A 21,579-nucleotide genomic window follows, 5' to 3' on the forward strand; every position below is an offset into this window, starting at 1 on the left:
GGATGGAGGCTTTTAAATAAGTGTTCAGTACTTTGCAGATAAGAATTCATAAAAATTTGTCATCGGCAACATTGCGCGGTTTCAGGGCAAGCGTTTACAAAGGGTCACCATCCACTTTAACTAGGCCTACAGTCTCATTGCAAAGGTCACGTGGATTTTATTGAATTCATACGACCTTGGGCTCATTTTGCAAGAGCACTAAACGACAAACAAGCTAAGTTTATTTTCTAAGGATAAGAACGTCAGTGGAATTTTTAAGCAAATTATAAACAGAAGGGAGGCTCCCATGGTACTTGGGTCGAGCCGCATTTTTAAGCAGGTCTGCTCTAGTTTCAGACTCGCTGCAATTCGAAACGCGCTACTGGCTTGGAAAACTTAAGTGCAAAAGATGATGGACACATACGGTGCTAGAATAAAAATTTAATAGGTTTGAAATTGTTGACGGGTGAGTTATAGCAATTTTTGATAAAAAGTGCCCGAACTTGGCGAAGCAACGCTTTATGTGGCCATCGTCCCTTGCAGACGACTATTTTCAGCAGCTCCCGATTTTTCATATCACTCGCCCGTGTCAGCCACTGCACGAGCGTTCGCCGTTCGGCGTCCGTCGGTGCCAGCATCGACGCTTCGCAAGCATTCCACAGCGCACAACCGAAATCCCCGTTTAGCGGCAGCCCGGCCCTCGGAAATGTCACCTCCAGAATGGGACCCGCGTACAGTCCGTTATCACTGTCCATGGAAGGGCCACTCCACTGCAACGTACAGTTGATCATGTGCAGAGCTTCGCACGGCAGACCGCCATAAATCCGGATGAAGTCCTCCAGACGGCAGGCATTCCGCCTCAGTCGATAGGGCCGCGGTTTCGGGTCATGCTGCACACAGGGTTCCCCGGGAGTATCTGTACACGTATCCGTGTCGTGGCTGACCAGCATGGACATCCGCCAGCCCACGAGGTAGAGTGTGGTCAGCCGGCTCCCGGGATTCTGCTGCGCCACGTACGGCAGCACGTCGACAATCTTCAGCAGGTCCTGGGCGTTCATCTGCGCCGCTCGATCCCACAGGACCACATGGCGCGTGTCGGGACGGAGGCATTTGAACAGCACCGCCGAAGATACGCCGTGCGCATGCTGATCGGGATACCGCGGGCACCGGACATAGTGCTGCATAACGATGCAGGTCGCCAGCGCCGGCGACTCCGTGAGCAGGTTCCACGTCGTGCAGACGAGCCGCAGTCTGATCTGTGTCAGCGTGTCCAACTGGGAGAACACTTCCTGGCACAGTTCCAGCGGCAGAACGCGGTCGAATGGCAGCGCGGTGTTTTCGTTCCGCGGCATGCCCATCCACTCATCGTGGAATCGTCGCAGTCCATTCTGAAATTATACGAACACCGAAGCTCGTTTGAGGACTGTAAACAGTGGACATCAGCCAGTCGGTCCGCCATTCAAAAACTCAAATCAAAATATACAAGCAGAGTGAACAAGAATGCCATAATTATTAGGGATTTAAATGGTGCTTACCAGAAGGCGGTTCTCGTGTTTCCCGCAGTGATTCTCCGCTTTGCAAATGTACTTCGACTGGCCAGCGCCGAGATCGACTATGGTGACATTCGACAAACCCAGCGCAAGGTTGTCCGGTTCCCAGCGATTCCAGTGCGTGATGAACGCGGAGGTTTCCTCGGCCGACAGCGCGGGAATTCCTTCCAACAGCACAGTCTGCAGGTAAAACTGCCCGCGACATGTGCGAGGGTAGAGGTCAGTGTAATCGGCGGGTGGACCCGAATAACGCGTCTTCAGCACATTCTGCACCATTGCCCTCACTTTATCCCGCCCAGGGAGATACGCGCCGGGGTAATCAAAGAGTGGACAGCGGATACGGTCGAGCGGGACGAGATCCACGTGAGGGATCCCCGTGAGAGGATCCCGCCAGTGGACCACCGCCGCTTCGTAGCTGACGTGCCGCGTCCCGCGATTGTGACAGGGCATTTCACCGAGTACCCAAATCCACGGACCGGACGACGTTTCCGGGACCAGGACGACCACGGGCATGCGGGGAACGGCTGCCGCGTACAGTGTAGCCAGGAGGTCTGCGGATAGATAGGTCGGCAAGAAGCAGTTTGCGAAAGTGCAGAACTCCCGTCGGCGATTGGAACACAGCATGTCCACGAAGAGCCCGTCCGGCGCTACGTCCACCACGCGGCCGTCGCGGCCCAGAACGTGTACGCTGTTGGTTTCCTGGAATACGCCACACATGGTAACTGCGCTAGCTCCTGAAACGGTTGATAGTATTCTCATTTGGAGCGTACCGTTGGTAGGATGATCGTAATTTATAGTGTGCCATACACAGCTGCTTAAATTTGAAGCTGCTTGGAGAATTACAGGACTGCAAATAGCGTATGTAATAGATCAATCAGATTCGAGTACTAGATTAAGGCTTGCAAAATAAATGCAAAGAAAACTCTGGAATCAAATGAAATTACCGTATCCGCAGGATCTGACTGCGGACTCAACGCGCTGTCGGCCTTAATAAGAGACGAGCTCTGTACGACACTAAACTACAGTGTTTGGAAAGCCTTCACATCAGTCATTCGAGCCAACCGCACGGGTTGTCCAAGCCTGTCGTATTAAAGTGATTACTGAATGCGCTTGCACTGAATGCGCTCATACAGAGTATAGCGCACGTGTGCCAGAACGTTAAAGTTAATATCTTGCTACATTATTATTATTGCAAGGATACTGTACGGTACTACGTTATTTTTCTGTTAACAACTGGCTGACAACAAAGCAACCCACGAGGATTTATTGATAACTAAGATAGCACTGCATTTATCTGTGCTACTAAAACGAGTGAGCCACATAATCATTTTCAGCTTTCTACAGATAGTGTCAGATACTTTTGAAAAGACAACAAGAGTAAACTATCATCATACCGTACATTTTAAATACACATCATCATAGATACAGTCATCATAAATACAAACAGTGCATGCGGTACACTAACAGTACACTATAAAAGGGAGACAATCACTGCACTGAAAAGAACTACAAACGCTCCAAAACTATAAAGTCACATACCCCAGAAACCAATGCGAGACAGTCCGACGGAACATCCGGCCGCAGCAGACCCAGCTACATCTCCACGGCTTCCTCGTAGGGAGGAGGAGCAAAGTCCTCATACGGCGGCGGATCATCTGCACCCGGCGCCTGATCGTCAGGGTTTTCTTGCAGTTGCGGCTCCTGGTCGTCTTGATCCGGCTCAGGTGAGGAAATCCAACTGCCGAAACAGAACCGTTTCATTTTGTTTGCTGCGTAGCCCACTGGATGTGCTGCTGAACGCGGATGCTTTGCGTGGATGCTTGCGTTTCTTAATAGCTCCCGTATGGGAAGCTGAAGTGAGAAAACTACTAAACCGTGCTTTAAGCACCAGAAATAGGTTCCGGAAAACGTACAAATTTTAGCTCTGTTTGTATGTTATATAACCTTAATTGGTTTCGTACCGATAGCATTCCGTGAAACAAAAAATTACTGCTCCAGAATTGTAACGAGTCCCCGGATTGTTGTTGTCAGATTCCTTTTACTGTATTTTCGAAATAATATTAGCTTTTGGATGTAAGTAGGGAAAAGTGCTGATAAAGCGCTATTTTTATGGCTACCATAATCTTTAGAATTTTGTTCTAGCAACTTTAAAAACATTTAGAAACGGTTAAGGAGGAAGTTTGTTAGATAAGAATTGCCGGGACTCGTACAGATACCTTGCAAAGGCCACCAAAATTATATTTGACCAGATTATCATAAGCCCTTCATAACATATCAAATGCAACCAGAACAGTTGCCCATCGGGAATTGCGCACTCTCAATCTGAAAATCCATGGTTTCCAAGCTCCAAAGGTTAATTATAAGCGTCTAATGCGAGTGCTGGTTTCTATTTTTACAGTGCGCTCGTATTTTCGGTAAATAGTGGAAAAAGTCATTAACGTCAATTACATCTGTTAATAGTTAGCGTCAAGTTACAAGATCTATTTTAGATTGGAGTACCTCTGTATCAGGTACAATTTTGTTACACTGTAACTAGGAAAATGCATTTTGGCGTGCACTGGCAGACCGGAGCGCAGCTGGGTTGGTTAATTAAGTGTTGCAGATGCTTTTATTACTGTAGCCGCCCGCACACGTTCTGAAGTTCTATATGTTCTGAAGTCTGAACTCCAGTAATTGTTTTGAAGTGTAAAGGTTAATAGTTGCAAGTCGTTATTTTGCGGAAGTAATAACAATCGAAGCAGACTTTTATATTCAAGCACGAGGCTGTGTTTAGCTCAAATCGCTAAAGTCCTGCGGAACGTTTTGGCTAAACGCAGAAAAACGTTCCACAGGAACGTTTTTCCCTATCCTGAAAAAAACTTTTTGACACCGGAAGTTACTTTTGTTTGTTTTAAACAAGATGCGCAAACATTTATCATAAAAAATCTTTACAGTCCTTTTTGAAAATTTCTTTTCTTTTGTCTGATCAAAGTTCAAAATTTTCTGAAATACATGTACAGAGTAGCCGGCTCCGAGTTGTTATTGATTTTAGAAATTATTTTTCCAAAAATTGTTCTTGAAGGGGCGAAGAGCATTTTTTTACTTACTGCGCTTTTCTTTGCTCTTGCCGATTCTGCGCTTGCATTGCTGCTACACTGATTGTTGGCACACAATAGCAAAAAGATGTGTTGAAACTTACTGTTTTGTAGCCAACTCTGTAATACATATATTATTATCTTCCTCTTGACCGCTTTTTGCCGTGCCCGGTACAGAGGAATGTAAACATGCATTTTACTGGGTCATCTTTAGTGAAAACCCGCTTTCATTGTTGCCGGTTTGTTGCGGAAAAGCAGAAAGCAGCGGATGCGGAAGCAGCGGATGTTGGATTACGAAAAGCAGAAACTTTCCTCCCCAACAACACGAACCATCAGGCGCTTTTGCCATGACTGTACCTTTACCGCCGAGCCCAGATTTAAATCTTATGTGATCGGTGAACTGTTATCTGCTTGCTGTTTTACTGACTGAAACGGTCTGTGAGATCAACCTCAACATAAACATAAAGCGTCATACCACCAAAGTAAAGCTAAACAAGCACCATCGAGGTTTGCCTTAAGGTAAGTATTTTTCGGCAACAATATCTCCAGTCTCCAGTGCCAAACCCGTGTTAAACGTTTCAAAAGGCAATTAGCAGGGCTAATAAAGAAATGTTTGTTGCAAATCTCAAATTTTACGGTGACCTGACAACTGCTGGTGCTCTTTTGAGCCTTTGATTTGACCTTTCACTGGAAATCATTTTTACTTCCTTATATGACGTCATTTCCGGCTCCCTATGGCATAAATTCTTTACTTCCTTATATGACGACATTTACTTCCTTGTATGACGTCATTCCGTAACGGACAGACAGACAGCACCTTTTTGATTTTGTCTGGATTAGATGACCTTCGCTGCGCTCCGGTCGACATTCGTATAAACACAGTTAACGCAACAGTACAAACCAGCGAAGAAAATGGAACCTTGTGTAACAAAAGACAAGCTGTCTTTTGTTACACGTCCCATCCCTTCGACTAGCAATAACTGCTTCAAAATGTCGCAAATTTTAGCTGTACGTGCGCGGGGGTTTAAAATGAGCGTGGCTCATAATAAAATATTTTAATTTCCGTCATAATGCAAGTACGCGCAATGCACAGAGAGCCACAATAACACTAGAATGGTTACGAAATTAACGTATGTACGGCAGATGGCATGTACTCGTATAAGCGGAATATGACAAACTCACACAGTCGAACACAAAGTCATAATCAACTGATACAATAGATATGTCGCTAGCACACTCGCGGTTCCTGTGTTGGTTTTGTCATCCACGTCTCGAGCTTTGCTCAAGAAATTGGTCCCGCAGACAACCTATCTTTGGGTTGTTGGATGTGAGCTTAAAATTGACGAAAGCAGCTGAGCCATGATTTTCTTGTTCTCGACAGTGCATGGCATAAAATACTTCCTCTTTTGATGATGCCACGCTTGCAGAATAGCGGATTCTAGGTCTTCCACTTCCCGTTTGCAGAACCAGGCAACGGCGAAATTCATCAATTCCATTATCGCCAGCGGTAAACAAATTCTTTTATGGGCCTTAAGATAACTTCCACTGTTTTCGTTCTCCGAAATAAACCCAGTAATAACGAAACAAGTGACGATTACTATGTTAAAAATCGGCACATATTTTCCCATGCAAACTTCGGCGTGCATACGGCGACAACTTCTCCACCAGTAACCGGTTGCTGTCGTAAAATTGCGCATATTGGGTAGTACAGCCGCATTTTGGCGATAGTTTTGCAAATGTAGATAGATCCGCGTTATCTGGATCTGAGCGCCAACAGGGTATAAAAAATAAACCACTTCAAAGGACATTACTGCAATTATCAGCACGATCTGCACTTTCTTTTGAGACGTCTCCGGCTAAAAATAATAGTTCGAGCTTGAGTTAATTGCTAAATAAAAACAATAATAATAAATAAAAAATCATTCTATTTGTTAAATAAATTTATATGATAGCACTATTAAGGCCTTTTGCAAGAGGGCCCTCCATCCTTTCGCTAATGAGGTACCTGGTTGTTTATCTTTTGAAATCCCTACCATAAGTCATGATACTGTTGTACTATGATTTGTTGTAAGTTTAACATATTTGCAAACAAGAAAATAATCCTAATCCACAGAAAATATTGTTTTATTCGGGCATATGTCATTTAATATTTACTCCAAAGAAATGTCAAGTGCTAGCGGCATGCTACTTAGCCTATTGCATCGGGGATTTGTAGATATAAATGCATGTATCTTACTAGGTCGCGGATGATGAAGTCGTCGCTTAAAGCGGTAATGCCAATTATTATAAACAGCCGCACAAGAGTCGTTAAAAGCATAAATGATGCGAGTGACAAGGCAACCATAACACACGTCCATGTATTACGTGTAACTATCAACTTCACCATGCGATGTTCCGCAGTCGGTTGCCCACTTTGTTGTTCATCTGGTGTGTTACCGCTGCACACTCGTGATCCATGACTTGCCATTTTCAAAACTAGCGATTTACTACAAATAACACCTTGGAAAATCCTAAAAAACAAGTTGCATCAAAATATAATAATCACTAATCGGAATAGATGTGAACATCAGTTTGTAGTGGTTCCCTTCACTCATGTGCAGTTTGGAGCCTGTGAACTCGGCGTAAGCTATCGATTGGTGGCTAAATGCGATCGATATTAATCTGTCCACGGCGTCGATGCTTGTGCATTGCATATGTTAGAATATATCTGTAGTCTGTACTGTATTGTAGCAGGGTGATAGGATATACTGGATTTCTATCTCTACATGACATGTCTTCAAAATTACTGTGCGTTCTGTCGTAGTTACTTACATACTACATACTTACCAAAATTTACAGTAGTTTTACATGTAAAATTAGTGATCCAAACACCAGCCTATACCTGTACTGTTCCCCAATCACGACCACAAATATTACTTTATAGACATTTCAAGCAACGATTTCCCCGGACCAATACAGCCCGCAGAATGCAGCTGCTTTGCGTTATCGATAATAATTTTTAATTGTGTAAATCATGATAGAAATATGCACATTTAACGTTAAACCGCAGCAGACGTAGTGGGCACACCGAATAGGCGTCCTAAGACCACGAATAACGATTTCGGCTGCTCAATGTTAAAAATTTAAATAAATTTAATCCGTGTCCGTTAGCACAGGCATTTATGTACAGGGCTATTGCTGAGTAAACCAACCACATATTTAGTTGAAGCTTTTTGACTTTTAATTTCTTATTGGATGTCAGCCTTACACTTTTAAGCTACAGTATTTACGTGTTTCGTTGGCAGATACTGTGCGCCGCGCAATCCAGCGGCAGCATTCCTGAAAATACCACTAGTGAGTGCCAATGCCAACAAAAAGTTCTTCGCGGTTTACTGAACATTTAGACGACCTTAACTTATAAAATCAATAACCAAAATTAGGAAAGCTCGAATATTTATGAGATTTGATCAGCTTAGACAAAAATCAATTGGTGACAGACAACCTTATGGAGACGTTTTGTTAATAAGTGTTTTCTAACTGAATACTCTGTATATAAAAATAAAACGGATATGGGGTAGAAAAAGCAAGAATTTGAGGCGTATTTTAAAATTGACAAAGCAAATCTCTCTACAAATTTTTGTTCCTGTTCCAGTATACGCTGTTTTTAAGTTAAATTTTTAACAAGAACTTTTTTATGATTTCCAAAATTTTATAGTGAATAAGCGGCAGTGTTTTGCATTCAAGACATACAAACATTTTTTGCTTTGTTAGAATGTGAAGTAGACCCCATTTTGCTTGCTGTATTAGGTGCAGGGGCTCAGATGCGTAAAGCGCTTCAGGTATCGCGTACAAGCAATTTTGCCGCCATGACCTTGAACCCGATAGAACTTCTTCTTAACGGGATTTTACGCTGCGTGCAGAATTTCATTGAAAAATGAGTGGGCAACACCCTTCAGATTAAGAATATAGTTCCAGTATGTGCGGTATTGCCCAGGCAGCCGGAACCCGAGTGATGCGCAGCTGCAAGAGCTGGGCCAGTGGTGGACAATATTGACCAACCTGGATGATGAGGAGGCCGCGAAAATGAATGTAGCCGCCTGCAAGGTACAGTCCCCTTCCTAATTCTTGTTGTAAACTTACTGTAGTCAATATAGTGAATTTGGTTGGAGCGCTAGCTGTACAATACTACCGTTACTCAATGCTCAATGATTCTTAATCTGAATGGATGAATGTGAAACTGCACCAGCAAGCGACCCATTGGTGCCCATAATACAATGTCACGATTTGCAAATTCCGTTTATAAATTTGTAAACCGTCGCACGATTGATCGGGTTTCAGGTCTGCTGTTCCACAATGTTCGATGGACAGACACAGGCCATTTGCTGGTTATTAACTTAGCGGCTCTTGTTGGCAGGTGCTGTGCGCCGTGCAGTCCCGTGATCCGCGCCCGGCCTCGCATTATCACAGGAAGATGTGGTGCCTCGATGGTCTGGACGGATGTCAGTTGGAGAAGCTGTCGCGCATCACGCTGCACTTTCTTATGCAACTGTCTTCGACGGAGGGTTGGCGATCCCGAGCATTGTAATCAGTGGTCATGAGCGTGGACAACGACTTTCACCATGGTTTGTGTGAATCAATGTGCGGCACGTCTCTTGCAATTTTTTTAGATCCTCGCTCGCCCGTTGTACTATTACCTGTTTTACTTTCAAGTTGTATTCGGCTGCGTTTAGCGTTTGCCTGGATTTTTTCATCTATGTAGTAAATTAAACAAAATTCTACTTATTCGTCAGATTGCCTATCTGCTGACTGCTGCTATTTGCATATTTATACGAGTATTATAAATTTATGATTAAAGTTCGTAACAAAAGTCAGTCTGTCATATTGCCTTGGAACGCGTCGATCTGAATCGGTATTCGGTGCAATCTTCATCCCCTTCTAAACCGGCTGCCAGTGCCAGGCACCAGCTAAAGAGATTTTTTGATAACAGCTCCGTCGCCCTCTTTCAGTGTAGTTTGACTAATTTCCTCTACATGATGGTCTTTCGACACCTGTCAACGGTAGAATGACGTTGGATCTGGGAAGAATCCACGGGCAAGACAGAAACGGAATCTATCCTGCTGAGTGAGCAGTGTTGTATACTGCGAGCTATGCGAAAAGGCAAAACACTCGGCAAACACCTGCACACTTTATATCCCACTCTACAGAAGCTCCCGCAGCAGAATGCTGCTGCGGGGTCAAAAAGGACAGCAAGCAGCTCGGATGACAGAATCTAACAACGGAAGAATCTACCAGATCTTCGATCTGGTAGATGGAGAAAATTACTAGCAAAAAACAGCAAAATAACCTAACCGCTACCCGACATGCGGGTGTACGGGAGGCCACTCCTCCTCACAGTAGTGATTATAAAGAAGCGATAACCTACCGCCTAGAGAGGCGGTTATTCCCAGTTCCCTATACTCTGCAGTCTGCACGCACCTTTCGAGCTCCATGAATAGTTTTATCAGAGCAGTTTCACTTCACTTTACTATAGAAAACATGGCTTTCATTCCAGATTCGCCATAACCCTTTTTATCGCTGATGTAAGCCCACTGCGGATGTTGGAAGGCTTGCATATTGTGCTGTTGGATAACATCGCTGATCATTGCAACTTGACTTGGAATCTTGGAGGAATTTCTGGGTGATGTGCTGATCCTGATTATATCCTCAACTGTATCCTGATTATATCCTAAACCGTGAGCATTAAAGAACTTTGGTCTACAGATCTGTTACACTGCACTGTGATTGCAGCGAACTCTTGAAAGGAATTGCTTAACTGCTTTGCTAATGGAAGTTCCATTCTGGAGCTTCTTCAGTGTCGTAGCTCTAAATTACCACGTAACACGGAAGACTGTTATGCATGGGCAATACAGTTTGTAAACTTATCCCATCAGTGCTTGTGAGTCGTGACTATTTCAAGCTTTTTCGAGACTTCTTCCCGAGCTTCGTTTAACATAAACAGAGCTTTTGAGCGGTCCACATTGAGTCTCAGAATGCAAGTTGTGCTCGGTGAAAGACTCATTGAGTCAGAATAGGCGAGAAATTTTAAATCTTAGTGGAGCATTAGGTTTCTTTAAGGATTTCAGCGCTAGGCCGTATTCAAAATCATTATTTAGCCATTATTATCCAGAAATTAATCACCGATCTATACAGAAGCTACAGATAGTTAGCCTTAGGCAAACTGTTTTAATAGTTCAATATATACATTATTTATTTCAGTTCCTTCCAAGTTCCACGTCCAATCGCAGCGCAAAACCATGTGTGGCGGATTCCAGCGACAAAACAGCGTTCATGTTCTAGGCCGCGACGGCCGCCTGCGCTACGGCCGCGTGGTAGCCCTGACCAAAGACGGGCTCTTCGTCGACCTGCTGTGTCCCAACCGTCACCGCGAATTCTACACCTTCGACAACTGCTTCCTGCCACGCCTTCTCTCCGGTGACTTCCTGGCCAGACTTTACACCGCACCCGTGCCGCGCATTCCCGTGGTCGTCCTGGTTCCGGAGACCCCGTCCGGTCCGTGGATGTGGGTCCCCGGAGAAATGCCGTGTCAGCAACGCGGCGTGCGCTACGCGTGGTGCGAAGCGGCCGTCGTCCATTGGCCAGATACGGTTACGGGGGTACCCTGCACGGATATCCTCCCAATCGAGCGAATCCGGTGTCCCCTGCTCGATATGTGGCGCGGGGATCTCCCGTATGCGAGTGAACTTGAGAGGATGGTGCAGGAGGAGTGGGAAAAGCGTGCTGCAACGCCCGCCGTCAACTACGCAGAACTGCACGTGCGGACGCGTTCTAACACGTTCTACCATCACTATACACATTTGGGGCGGGAGTTTCGCTCCCTGTCCGCGGAACATGCAGCTACGTTAATCCGGTTGTGGAATAACCGTCGTCCCTACCACCCGTGGACGGAGGTCTGCTTGGTAGACCTTGTGGCTGACCGGGTGGACTGCATCTACAAATCGGGTATTATGTACTTCAGCAACATCGGCTCAACACTGACGGTAACATCCGGCATCGTTTAAGGAAACGTAGTCTAGCAAACTGGTGTACATGCACGAAAACTTTCACCTTCGCGCATTCCTAAACACCTTTTTGCCGTCTTTTACGGCATCGTTCAGCAGCCAAATGATTTGTACATATTGGCGTGAAAACCGTTTGTGCGCGGAACTTCCTGTTGGGCAGTAACCTTTGAAAGAAAACTGCAAAGGTCCAAACGCACGGAGATGTGCCAAGCGTCTGTTTATAGGCCCATCTTCAAACTTCGCGTAGACACGCACAATAAGTTCAAGCTCCTTTTTACACAGAACCGAATTTTGTATCATGTTTCTCAAATTTAAAAATATTTCAAAGTTTCTCGAATTAATTTTAAAATTTCCAAAACATAACGGAAATCTGGTTCTGTATGAAAACGATCTTCAAGCTGATGGGCGTTTTCGCGTGCAAAACTCGAACGAGATCAGTCTTCTCAGGAGCATGAGCCACTTCTCTCTTTACAGTCTAATAACACTTCTGGTACACCTAAATACGTGTGGCCTTTTTTTAATTTTCTGATAGCTATATTTCCCCAAGCGGATGTTGCGCGCCAAATCGGTTTTCACGCCAATGTATCCAAATCACTTGGCTCCACAGCCAAATAACCCAATGCAAAAAAAAGTGATTTGGGTGCGAGATTCGTGCATGCGCACGAATTCGGTGTACTGGGCTACTTCTTCTAATGACATTAGGCTTGCGATTTATCTATGGTACGAGAACATGCTAAATGTGTTTACCCGATTTTTGAGATGGGCTCTTAGGTATTTGCTGTTTGGTTCCCAGGTTAGCCTGCAGCGCTTTCACGACGAATGGATGCACGCCAAAGAGGCCGTGGATGATTTCAGCGGACTGCCGACGGAATTGTGGCGGGAAGTGTTCGCCCAATCCGACACGATAACGCAGACGAGAATTCGGAGCGTCTGCGTTACGTGGAACATGATCTTAGACTCACCAGCACTGACGACCAGTATCATCATTAGACACGATACCCATTGCAACCAACATTCCGACACACCCTGTCCCTTTCTCCCATCGGCTCTCCTCTACAAACATCTCCGCCCCGGGGTACAGCGTGTTTATCTGATCGACCGGGAGCACAAGATCAGAACAGACGATCTCCTGAAAATCCCGGATATAATGTATTCGCTAGCGTCCCAACGAACCGGATTGCGTTTAACAACGCTGTATTTAGTGGGCGTGCAGCTCAACTTATTTATTACTGGCACCAATAACAGCCTGGATAATACGCCGTGTGTGCTGCATGACACGTACGCTGATTATCGGCGGCTGTATGTTCCGCTGCGCGGATACGGCCGTCTGGAGGATTTCATACGGATCGGCCGGCGGGTGCCCGGTGGCACGCTGCGCCTGGTGGACTGTACGATGAAGTGGATGTGTCCGTTGAAGACCCAGCACGGACGGCGACGCGGGCCGGTGGTGTCGGTGGAGCTGCCCGAAATATGTCTGCCGCTGAGCGGGGACTTCGGGGCCGCGCTGTGGACGGCAGTGGAAGCGGCATTGCCGGTGCCGGGCGACGCGGCGCTGCAGGAGTTGGCTCAGTGGCGCGATTGGGTGCTCGGTCTGGGTGATGATCATCCGGAGAAAATTGCCGGTTGCAAGGTACAGTGTTTGGCTAACCGAAAGGCTTCAGTGTGCTCCAAAGACCGATCACTCTGAAGACTTCGTTTTTTTCATGTTTCAGTCACTTCAAGGATACGCTTTCATAAGTTGGTCACCTTTTGTCAAAATTTCCTTACGGACAAAAATACCAGAAATGAATAGTTTTCATAGCAAAAACTTCGCTCGTGATTTTTCAAACAGATACTGTGAAAAATTTCCATAAAAAAGGCCAATCGACGAACCGGAAGTGCACCAGAGTTCGGATGCAATGTAAAGGAATCGCTCTTCTACGCTTACAAATTTCAGAAAGTTTGGAATTGGAACATTTTCAATTTTGTTTTTATGACTACAGACCAGTAATAACCCAATGCAGGAGCACGTTGCGATCAGCAGCTGTACATGTGGCGCGCCAAATTGAGGGCGTTGAACGTTGACCGGTGACCGAAATACGAAACCGTGTACTTAAAAGTGGCCGAAATATAAGAAAAATCGCAATATACTATCGAAACATTGACCACAGGCCCTTATCCAGAGGTTTTGATCAGAGATCCTGTTTCTGTTCGAGATAAGCCTCTCCAAATGACGTACTCGTATTGTAATTGTGGCATTTCACAAGAACAATCCAATCCATGGAGATAGATCCATTCATTTTAAATGTTCTGTACTTTGAAGAAATTTGGGTGATCAGTGTTTTGGTCGGGCGAGTTTCGAGAGTCCAAGGAAAGTTGGTATTTAAGGCGCAGCGCAGTACGATGGGTGCTTCGCTTAGTTTCTTCATTTTTCTTTCGTCTTGTGTAGATTTTCGCGTTCAGTAGGTGACCGATGTCTCTGCGGGTAGGTGTTGTGCGCTGTGCAGTCCAGCGATCCGCGCCCGTCGTCGCATTATCGCGGCAAGCGGTGGTGTCTCGACGGCCTGGAAGATGTACAACTGGCGCTGCTGTCGCGCATTACGCTGTGCATTCTCATGCAACTGGCACTTCCGTCGGGAAAAGGCTGGATCTCTGCATGAATTAGTAATGGACATGTGAACGAGTACTGGCTCAGCGTGTTTTCAGTATCTTGTTAAGACTCGCTGTTTCCATTTTAGCGGGAATTCAACGGTTTTTCGACGGATTGCATAATTATTCTGTAGTTGTCGCAGTTGTTGTCTTCCTGCGCATTGTTATTTTTGTTGAATGTGATTTTTTTTGTAATGTTTTAATTTTTACTATGAAGTAGATGGTATGGCTGCGCTTGTGCTGTCTGTTATTATAGTAAACACAAAATACTGCCTAAGGAAAGTTAATCTTTTTGCAATTCAATAAAGCGTTCAAATGTATACTCGTACGTACGTTTTGAATAAGCCTGGAAATATGACGTGAAAGGGCGATACGAATACGATACAAAACTGGGCTCTTGTTAATTAGAAATTGTTAATTTCCTATTAAGTTTCCGTATGAAACGAAATACTGACATGCAAATTCAGATAAAGCCCGCATCAATTATGAAAAAGAAACTGAAACAAAATAAAGGTGTCTAATTGAATTACTTTGTCTAATTTGTTTCGTCGTTATTTTTCTCGTTCATTCAAGTCTGCATAAGCACATACTTTGACCTTGCGTTATTTATGGATGGGCGGGTATGTTACCTGTTGGCACGTTTATGGACTTGTTTCCTGGTTACTGCTCAGTTTTATCGCTCCGAGCCGGGTGTCTGCGGGGCTTAGTGCGCTTCCGCTTTCGAGGCGCCTGGACGCATCGCATCCACTACATCTGTCCTCAGTCAGCACATTTTGTTAAGTACGCTCGACAACATTTTATCAAATGCATATGCAGACATATATAAGGATGGCCGTCTGTATAAAGACATTTTATTCCGCCAAATTGATATTGCATACAGAGAAGTAGATATATTACTCTAGTAATACGCTCTGCATTCCGTTCGCCATCTTAATTCAACTTTCCGGTGGTCATGGCTCTTTCCTATAGACCGACAAAATTGACGTATGTCAATGTCCAGCGGCTGCGCCGCATTACCGCAAAGGAATTCCGCAAAAATCCATGCCTTGGGTCCCTTTAAATTACAGCTTGAGGATAACGTACGCACTACCTTGTGTTCCCCGGGACCCACGCATGAGCCATGCTTCTTTCTGCTTGCTGGAACATTAGGATATGCATCGGCCTCGCAACACCGCTGCGTAATATCTGATTACTGAGAAATGGCAAATCAAAATTGTCAGAAAGCGCATTGTTTATCCAGTTGCAAGCGCTAACTGTAATTTCTTAAAGCTATTCTGTAAAACCACATGCTTATGAAAACATTTTGGAAACGAAACCGATTTCATGACATACTTTAAAATTTTTAAATAAATACTTCTAAAATTAAAAAATCAGTCTACAGTCTAAAATTTCATCAAATGTTTATGGATTTTATTGCGGTTTAAATATTGTTTCTGGTTTATGAATCAAAAGGAAATGAAATACGTTTTCTTAATGCGTTTAAATGGTATAGCGACTTCAACCGGCCAAAAGCGGGCGAAAGAGTTTTTTAAACAGCGAATATCTATGCAAATCCAACGGGGAAACGCGATTTGTGTAATGGGTACGATCCCCCGATCAGGACAGCATAGAGGAAGTGTTTCTTTTGCAAACGCCGTTTTGTTCTGGTGCATAGTTTGTACTCGTACCATGATACTTATTAAAGGTTATTTTTTTTCTTAATGCTTAAATGTTTCCGGAAACGTGGGTGCGGTAACGGTTTTTCGGGAAATGTTTTTGTGGCCGTCACTGGCTTTCTTGCAATAAGTCAATAAAGGGACAATGAGTATGGAGGGAAACAAGAAGTATTACGAAAAATGTCTGCAGAAGTACTGGTTCTTCACGTCAGCTGGAACTGGCGACGACTTATCACGAAGCCAGAAAAAACCCTGTGGGCACAATGATGTTCTCTGTTTGGCAGGGAACATCCTTTGTATGGGGCGCTACACGTGGGGCAAATAAAATTTCGGCTGTTTTAATTTCTGAGTGTACTGTATGAGTCATCCATGGACGCGACGACTGCATTCGGTTTCCTCCTGTTAATTCCGGTCGGCGTACGAGAACGTTGTATGCCGGTCCTAATAAGCAGGAGATAACCGCATCGGGATAATATTGCAATTTGCCAGATTCATCACCAGCTGCAGCCGAGGTAGCAGCATATGTTTCACGTGTCCGTGTAACCGTTACATAATACTACTGTATAGTGTGGGCTGGAAAGCAATTATTGGAATTTGGAAGTAAAGCACTTTAAGCTTTCAGCACAGCATGTTCCTTCTTTCATATTCTCATATTCATTCTTTTTTTTTCTTTTAGCGCCTAATTCTGTTTGGTTGGCTCGTTACTTGGCGGCAATTCTTGACAATTTAAAAGTAACTGTATTAAACAAGCCAAAGATTGTCGCCAAAACTGCGCCTAATACAGCAGCAAATCGTGTCTATCTATAATGATACTCCGACGATTTTCTCCATGCGCACAGACCGCCATCAACGTCCAGTGGTTCCAATGCGAAAAGAGTCCGCCTAGGGAAAGCTGGCAAAGCCGTTGGCGTCTCAAGTTCTGAGATGTCTTGAGATGCAAACGGTTGTGTCAGCTCGATACAGATATTGACAAAAGGAAATCGGTATGAATCGGTGGCGTTGCCTGTCTTGCACAGAATGACCCCGCTGCCGGCAAATTAACTGCAGAATACCTGAATCAAAGTATCCTTCAGAATCGTTTATTTTCGACTCCAACTAATTTGTGCGATGGTAGCAATACCATTCTAGAGAAATGGATGTTTACACGAGTCGGTAACGATGTTCTGCCGGTGTGCGGAAGTTCGTACCGCGACACATTAACAATCGGCCAACTATCGATCAACTCCCGACTCCAGCTACTACAGTAATCAGCCGAGGCCCGAATACTACGCCACTAGAGCAATAATTCAAGCCAGAGTCGAAGTGGAAGCGGCTGCCATTCCTGTAGTAAACCCGATTCTGTGCTATTAAGCTGCAATTTCATCCCATCCGGCGACGAAGCAAATGTATGTACCGAAAATGATCCCACTGGTATGCACTGATTAACAGCCCGAACTCCAGTACCTGTTTTTGCACAAGAAAAGCGTCCTTGATGTTAATGCTCCTAATTAGCATGCCAATGTACTGTAAAGTACATTGGAATCCTGTTCAGGAACATTACCAATTAGCTTTAGTAAAACTTTAAACCGAAAAAGATGGATGGGTCCGGAGGAAGATGCATGCCAAATGAACGATACATAGCAACCAAACCGTGAGGAACGCGTTCCCGCAGCAAGCTCGTAATCGGCGTGCGACCAGATGACGGCCATCTGGTATGCCTGCCGATTCAGCGCCTACAAACGGAGATAACCTCGCAGAAATTACGTAACAGATAATAATTATCCTATCCTACTGTCGTCGTCCAAAATATAGAAATGATGAAATAGTGCAAGTAAAATATAGAAAGGATAACTATCAGGTCTACTGAACTCCACAAATGCTGTAGAAATTCGCAAGAACCTTGGGGCCTTTTAGTTTACCAGGAACAGGAAAATAGGAATTTTTCGGAAAACAGAAATTCAGTTGTATGTCGCACCAGATGAAAGCGACAGGATAATAAACCTGAGCGGGGGATGAGACATTGAAAATAAACAAACTGGTAGAAATCAACTGAATTCGTCGGCTGGAAAATGAACTTGCTGCAGATGCCATTAATCTCCCGATAAAATTCTTATAAAAATCGTGGTGACGGCTTTACAACGGACCGACACGATGTTGTTGCCGTAAACCAATGACAGCTGTAACCATGTGTGCTCGTGCACTACGCTACAGCTTGCACGAGTACAGCTTACACAAGTACAGACTGTACAGCTAGCACTGTTCACACATTTACACCTACTGACGTCACCTGGGCAGTAATTGTAATTTCGGGGGGGGGGGTGGGGCTTTATTTTTCAAACAGGATTGCTTTATTTTTCAAACATGATTGAGGAAGGGCGTTTATAACGGGTACATCTCTTATTGCGGGGGAAGCCACCAACCGCGGTAAATTACGTATACACTACGTATTGATTGGCGCAGCACCTTAAACCGTAGACGCCCGGCAGAGGCAGATCTGCGTTGCATTTTGTACAGTCAATAAAACAATATCCCAATAAGCCTGCCCAAGTATTCCAGTCCATGTACGGCATTGGCGAGTTTAACTCGCTTGAGCGGACGGGTTACCGAGAAGTTGTATGTTGTACGGCCGTAATGTCATACAAGTAAGTAAACACGCAAAGCCCGGATTTGTTGGCTTCGTGCGGTATGCGTAGTTCGTTATACAACAACGGCGTAACACAGACTGCTTTAGATAGGAGGAAGTATGATATTTCTGCATAAGTGCTGCTGCATCTACATGTGTCGCAGCTGCGGCCAGGATGAAGCGGCTGTCAGGCTGCGTTCCGTCCTTGCAGACATTATCGTTGCCATGCGCCCTTTTTCTGTTATACGCCTTGTCTGTTGTCTGTCTGCTATAATTTATGTTATAATCCCCGAACAGGATAGCACTGAAGAAATGTTTTTATTATAAACTGTGTTATTTTAAATTATGCTTATAAATTATAAATTAAGTTTTTATGTTTTGCTTTGGTACTCAGTTCGTACTAAGTACTTATTAAAGTTTGCTTGACGTTTATTTGATAAACAATTTTTCCGGAAGAAACCGATGGTCTGCTATATTATTCACGTATGTATAGAAGTATATTATATATGTCAGTATTACTTTTTACATTCTGTTTTAATTTTGTGGTGGATTATATTGTTATTCGTATGTGTGGATCACGTTTATCAAAATTTATAACAATATCTTGAGGAGATGGAGCTAAAGAGAGCCACATTTCGTGGCATGGTAGTTTTTTTGCTCGAGCTTCAAATCGTCTGGCAGTGGTGACTTACCACCGCCAGTCGGTGTGACGCCCGAGCTGAACAACCATCACCCGTTCCCAACCGTACACGTATCTCACCCATGAGTCCATGACGTATGGGCGAAACCCAATTCCCAACGGATTACTTGCATTTACGTGTACGGTGTACCTAAAGTTGTCTTATGGACGATCGTCTTGAAATTATGCACGTAAACGTATAATATGAAGATCGTTCTTACACTAAACCAAGCTTCTGAGTGACTGACATTTTTTTTAATTTAAAAATTAATTTCAACCTTTTTGATCATTCATTTAAAATCTGGAAGAAAAATGTCTGTAGCTCTGGTTCTACGGTCGAAATCCGAACAGGCGTTCTCTTTGCAGCGTCTTCGTAAACAATTTCATGCTTTCAGCAGAACCGTAATACAGAAGCGTAAAATCAACAGAAAGCATGACCGAGGGTCGTATGGCATTGCTGGCACCATCCCTGGTTACTTGTTTAAAATAAGTTTTTTTTTGAATCTAAAAAAAAAGCTTTTTTAAAAGTTTTTTTTAAATCTAAAAAAAAGCTTTCTTAAACTTCATACGTAATCAGATTCTCAAATTTCGACATTAATTTACCATTGTACTCTTAGTACTCTACAACTGAAGTGGGAGTTAAAAAACAAATGAATAAAATTAAAAATGAAAATAAAAATGAAAAACTTTATGATAAAAGATGTTAAAGAAATAAAAATTAAAACAAATAAATATAAATGAGATAAAAAAAAATGAACAATCAAAAATAAAAAATGACTTTTTAATATCGAAACATTTTTTTCCAAAGTATCAAGCGGTAGATACTTAATGTAAAGGGACCGAACATGCCCCGAGAATATCAGTTAACCAGCTCTTGTAGTTGTAACTTGTAAGCATGCGTACCTTGCTGCGCTTCTATCTAACTTCCTCGTTGCCAATTACGTCACGACAAATTACCGGCCGCACAGTGCACACGCCACGCTCGCTAGCCAATAATATGCCTGTATTGTACTTTCTGTTCCTGTATTTGCATGTGCGTAATAGGCGCTTTTATTTCCTTATAATTATTGATTACGGCTCGCCATCAGTTTGATCGCTTCCGTCCAGTTGATGATCACTAGGTTTACTTGTACTTCCGCTTATGGTGCGTCTGAGAGCATCGCATCAATCTATCCGCGATACATCCGAACACTGCATTACGGATGCAACTGTCATCGTCATCCGATCCTTCATTACAGAGCCTGCGCTAAGCCCAAATACGTACAGACATCGAGCAGGACGGACGGACATCGAAAGCAGAAATAGGCTTTCCAAGTCCCAATTGGCTGAATTTCGATGTCCGTCGATTTCTGCTCGATGTCTGTCTGTGGGCGTCGACAAAAGCCCTGACAAGAATGGGCGTACCTTGTCCGGGGTCTAAGCGACACCCACGGACAGACAAAGTTTCTGATTCTGCGATTTTGATTGGTTGGGAATTGTTTCGAGTTAGATCGAGGCTGCCCACCGCCAATGGCAAAATTCGAAACCACGTGGTGCAGGCTCAGTACTTTGAGTTTACAAATTTCTTGAAGTTGTTTTCTGTAGTGAAGTTTTTGACAAACTGATAATCCAAAGTGTTTAAGCAGAATAATATATAGCTTTTTTTGAGTGGAAGATCTTCACAAAAACCAGTCAACGAGAATCATGCAGGGTAGCCTGCTTACTGGGATTCCAGTCCAGGAATATATCGCTTGTGGCTGTTATAACCATGCGTTTATTGTCTATCTCGTCTCCACTTGGATATCTCGTGGCTACACATTTTCAATTAGCTATGCAGACCGGCCGAGAATTAGCTGAAAAAGATTTGTTATCTTTTCGGCTTTCTTGGAAGATCTGCGAAACATGGTTGCTCACGTATCTCAACTTATCATGCAGGGAACCCTGCTCGGCTGGCTACCCAGCTGCTGCTAATGCAGCTCAATTACTACCATGTTTTGTGCCTGTTTGTTAATCTTGCATGGTAAGCCAGGCATTTAATGTCATTGTCTTCTTTATGGCTTAGGTTTGAAGCTACGTAAAACTGCCTGATAGTTATAAAACCGTGTTTATTTATTCTACAGTAATTTCTTTGAAACTGGTCATACTGTTGCAGTGGCGTAATGAGCTCTGTTTACTAGGTTTGTCTACAGCGGTTTCCCGCAGTAATCTGGCTACCCAGAATAATTGTTTTAACAGTCATCATTTAGCCTTAAATTTATCCTGTACAATTTTTAGTTGGCAAAGAAATCTTGACGTTATTCTAAAAACTTTTCATTTGAATTAACAGCGATCAACGGAATGTGTGGTTTACACTTTACAGTAAGTTTAGCCCTGTGTGCTGCTGGTCTGTTACCCGT

The 21,579-nt window shown here is 43.9% G+C and overlaps 2 protein-coding genes across 4 annotated transcripts; one reads left to right on the forward strand and one right to left on the reverse strand.

The window, feature by feature from the left end:
- Positions 1–177: 177 nt before the first annotated feature.
- LOC129589515 (uncharacterized) lies at positions 178–2,606 on the reverse strand. 3 transcript variants are annotated; one of them, XM_055484307.1, is made up of 3 exons: positions 2,474–2,606; positions 1,515–2,228; positions 178–1,367 (listed from the first exon to the last, which is right to left on the reverse strand). In XM_055484307.1, the coding sequence occupies exons 2-3, from the start codon at positions 2,151–2,153 to the stop codon at positions 408–410; spliced, it is 1,599 nt and encodes a 532-aa protein (XP_055340282.1). In that variant the 5' UTR covers positions 2,154–2,228; positions 2,474–2,606; the 3' UTR covers positions 178–407. The 3 variants fall into 3 exon arrangements, with proteins under 3 accessions (XP_055340282.1, XP_055340281.1, XP_055340280.1); XM_055484306.1 differs by having other exon boundaries at positions 2,300–2,561; XM_055484305.1 differs by having other exon boundaries at positions 1,515–2,561.
- Positions 2,607–10,127: 7,521 nt separating this feature from the next.
- On the forward strand, positions 10,128–14,337 carry LOC129589461 (uncharacterized). Its single transcript, XM_055484238.1, has 4 exons — positions 10,128–10,314; positions 10,838–11,619; positions 12,434–13,270; positions 14,109–14,337. The coding sequence occupies exons 2-4, from the start codon at positions 10,876–10,878 to the stop codon at positions 14,277–14,279; spliced, it is 1,752 nt and encodes a 583-aa protein (XP_055340213.1). The 5' UTR covers positions 10,128–10,314; positions 10,838–10,875; the 3' UTR covers positions 14,280–14,337.
- The last annotated feature ends 7,242 nt before the right edge of the window (positions 14,338–21,579 follow it).

This window comes from Paramacrobiotus metropolitanus, unplaced genomic scaffold, assembly GCF_019649055.1.
Source record: "Paramacrobiotus metropolitanus isolate TYO unplaced genomic scaffold, Prichtersi_v1.0 Parri_scaffold0000035, whole genome shotgun sequence".
NCBI classification, from domain to species: domain Eukaryota; kingdom Metazoa; phylum Tardigrada; class Eutardigrada; order Parachela; family Macrobiotidae; genus Paramacrobiotus; species Paramacrobiotus metropolitanus.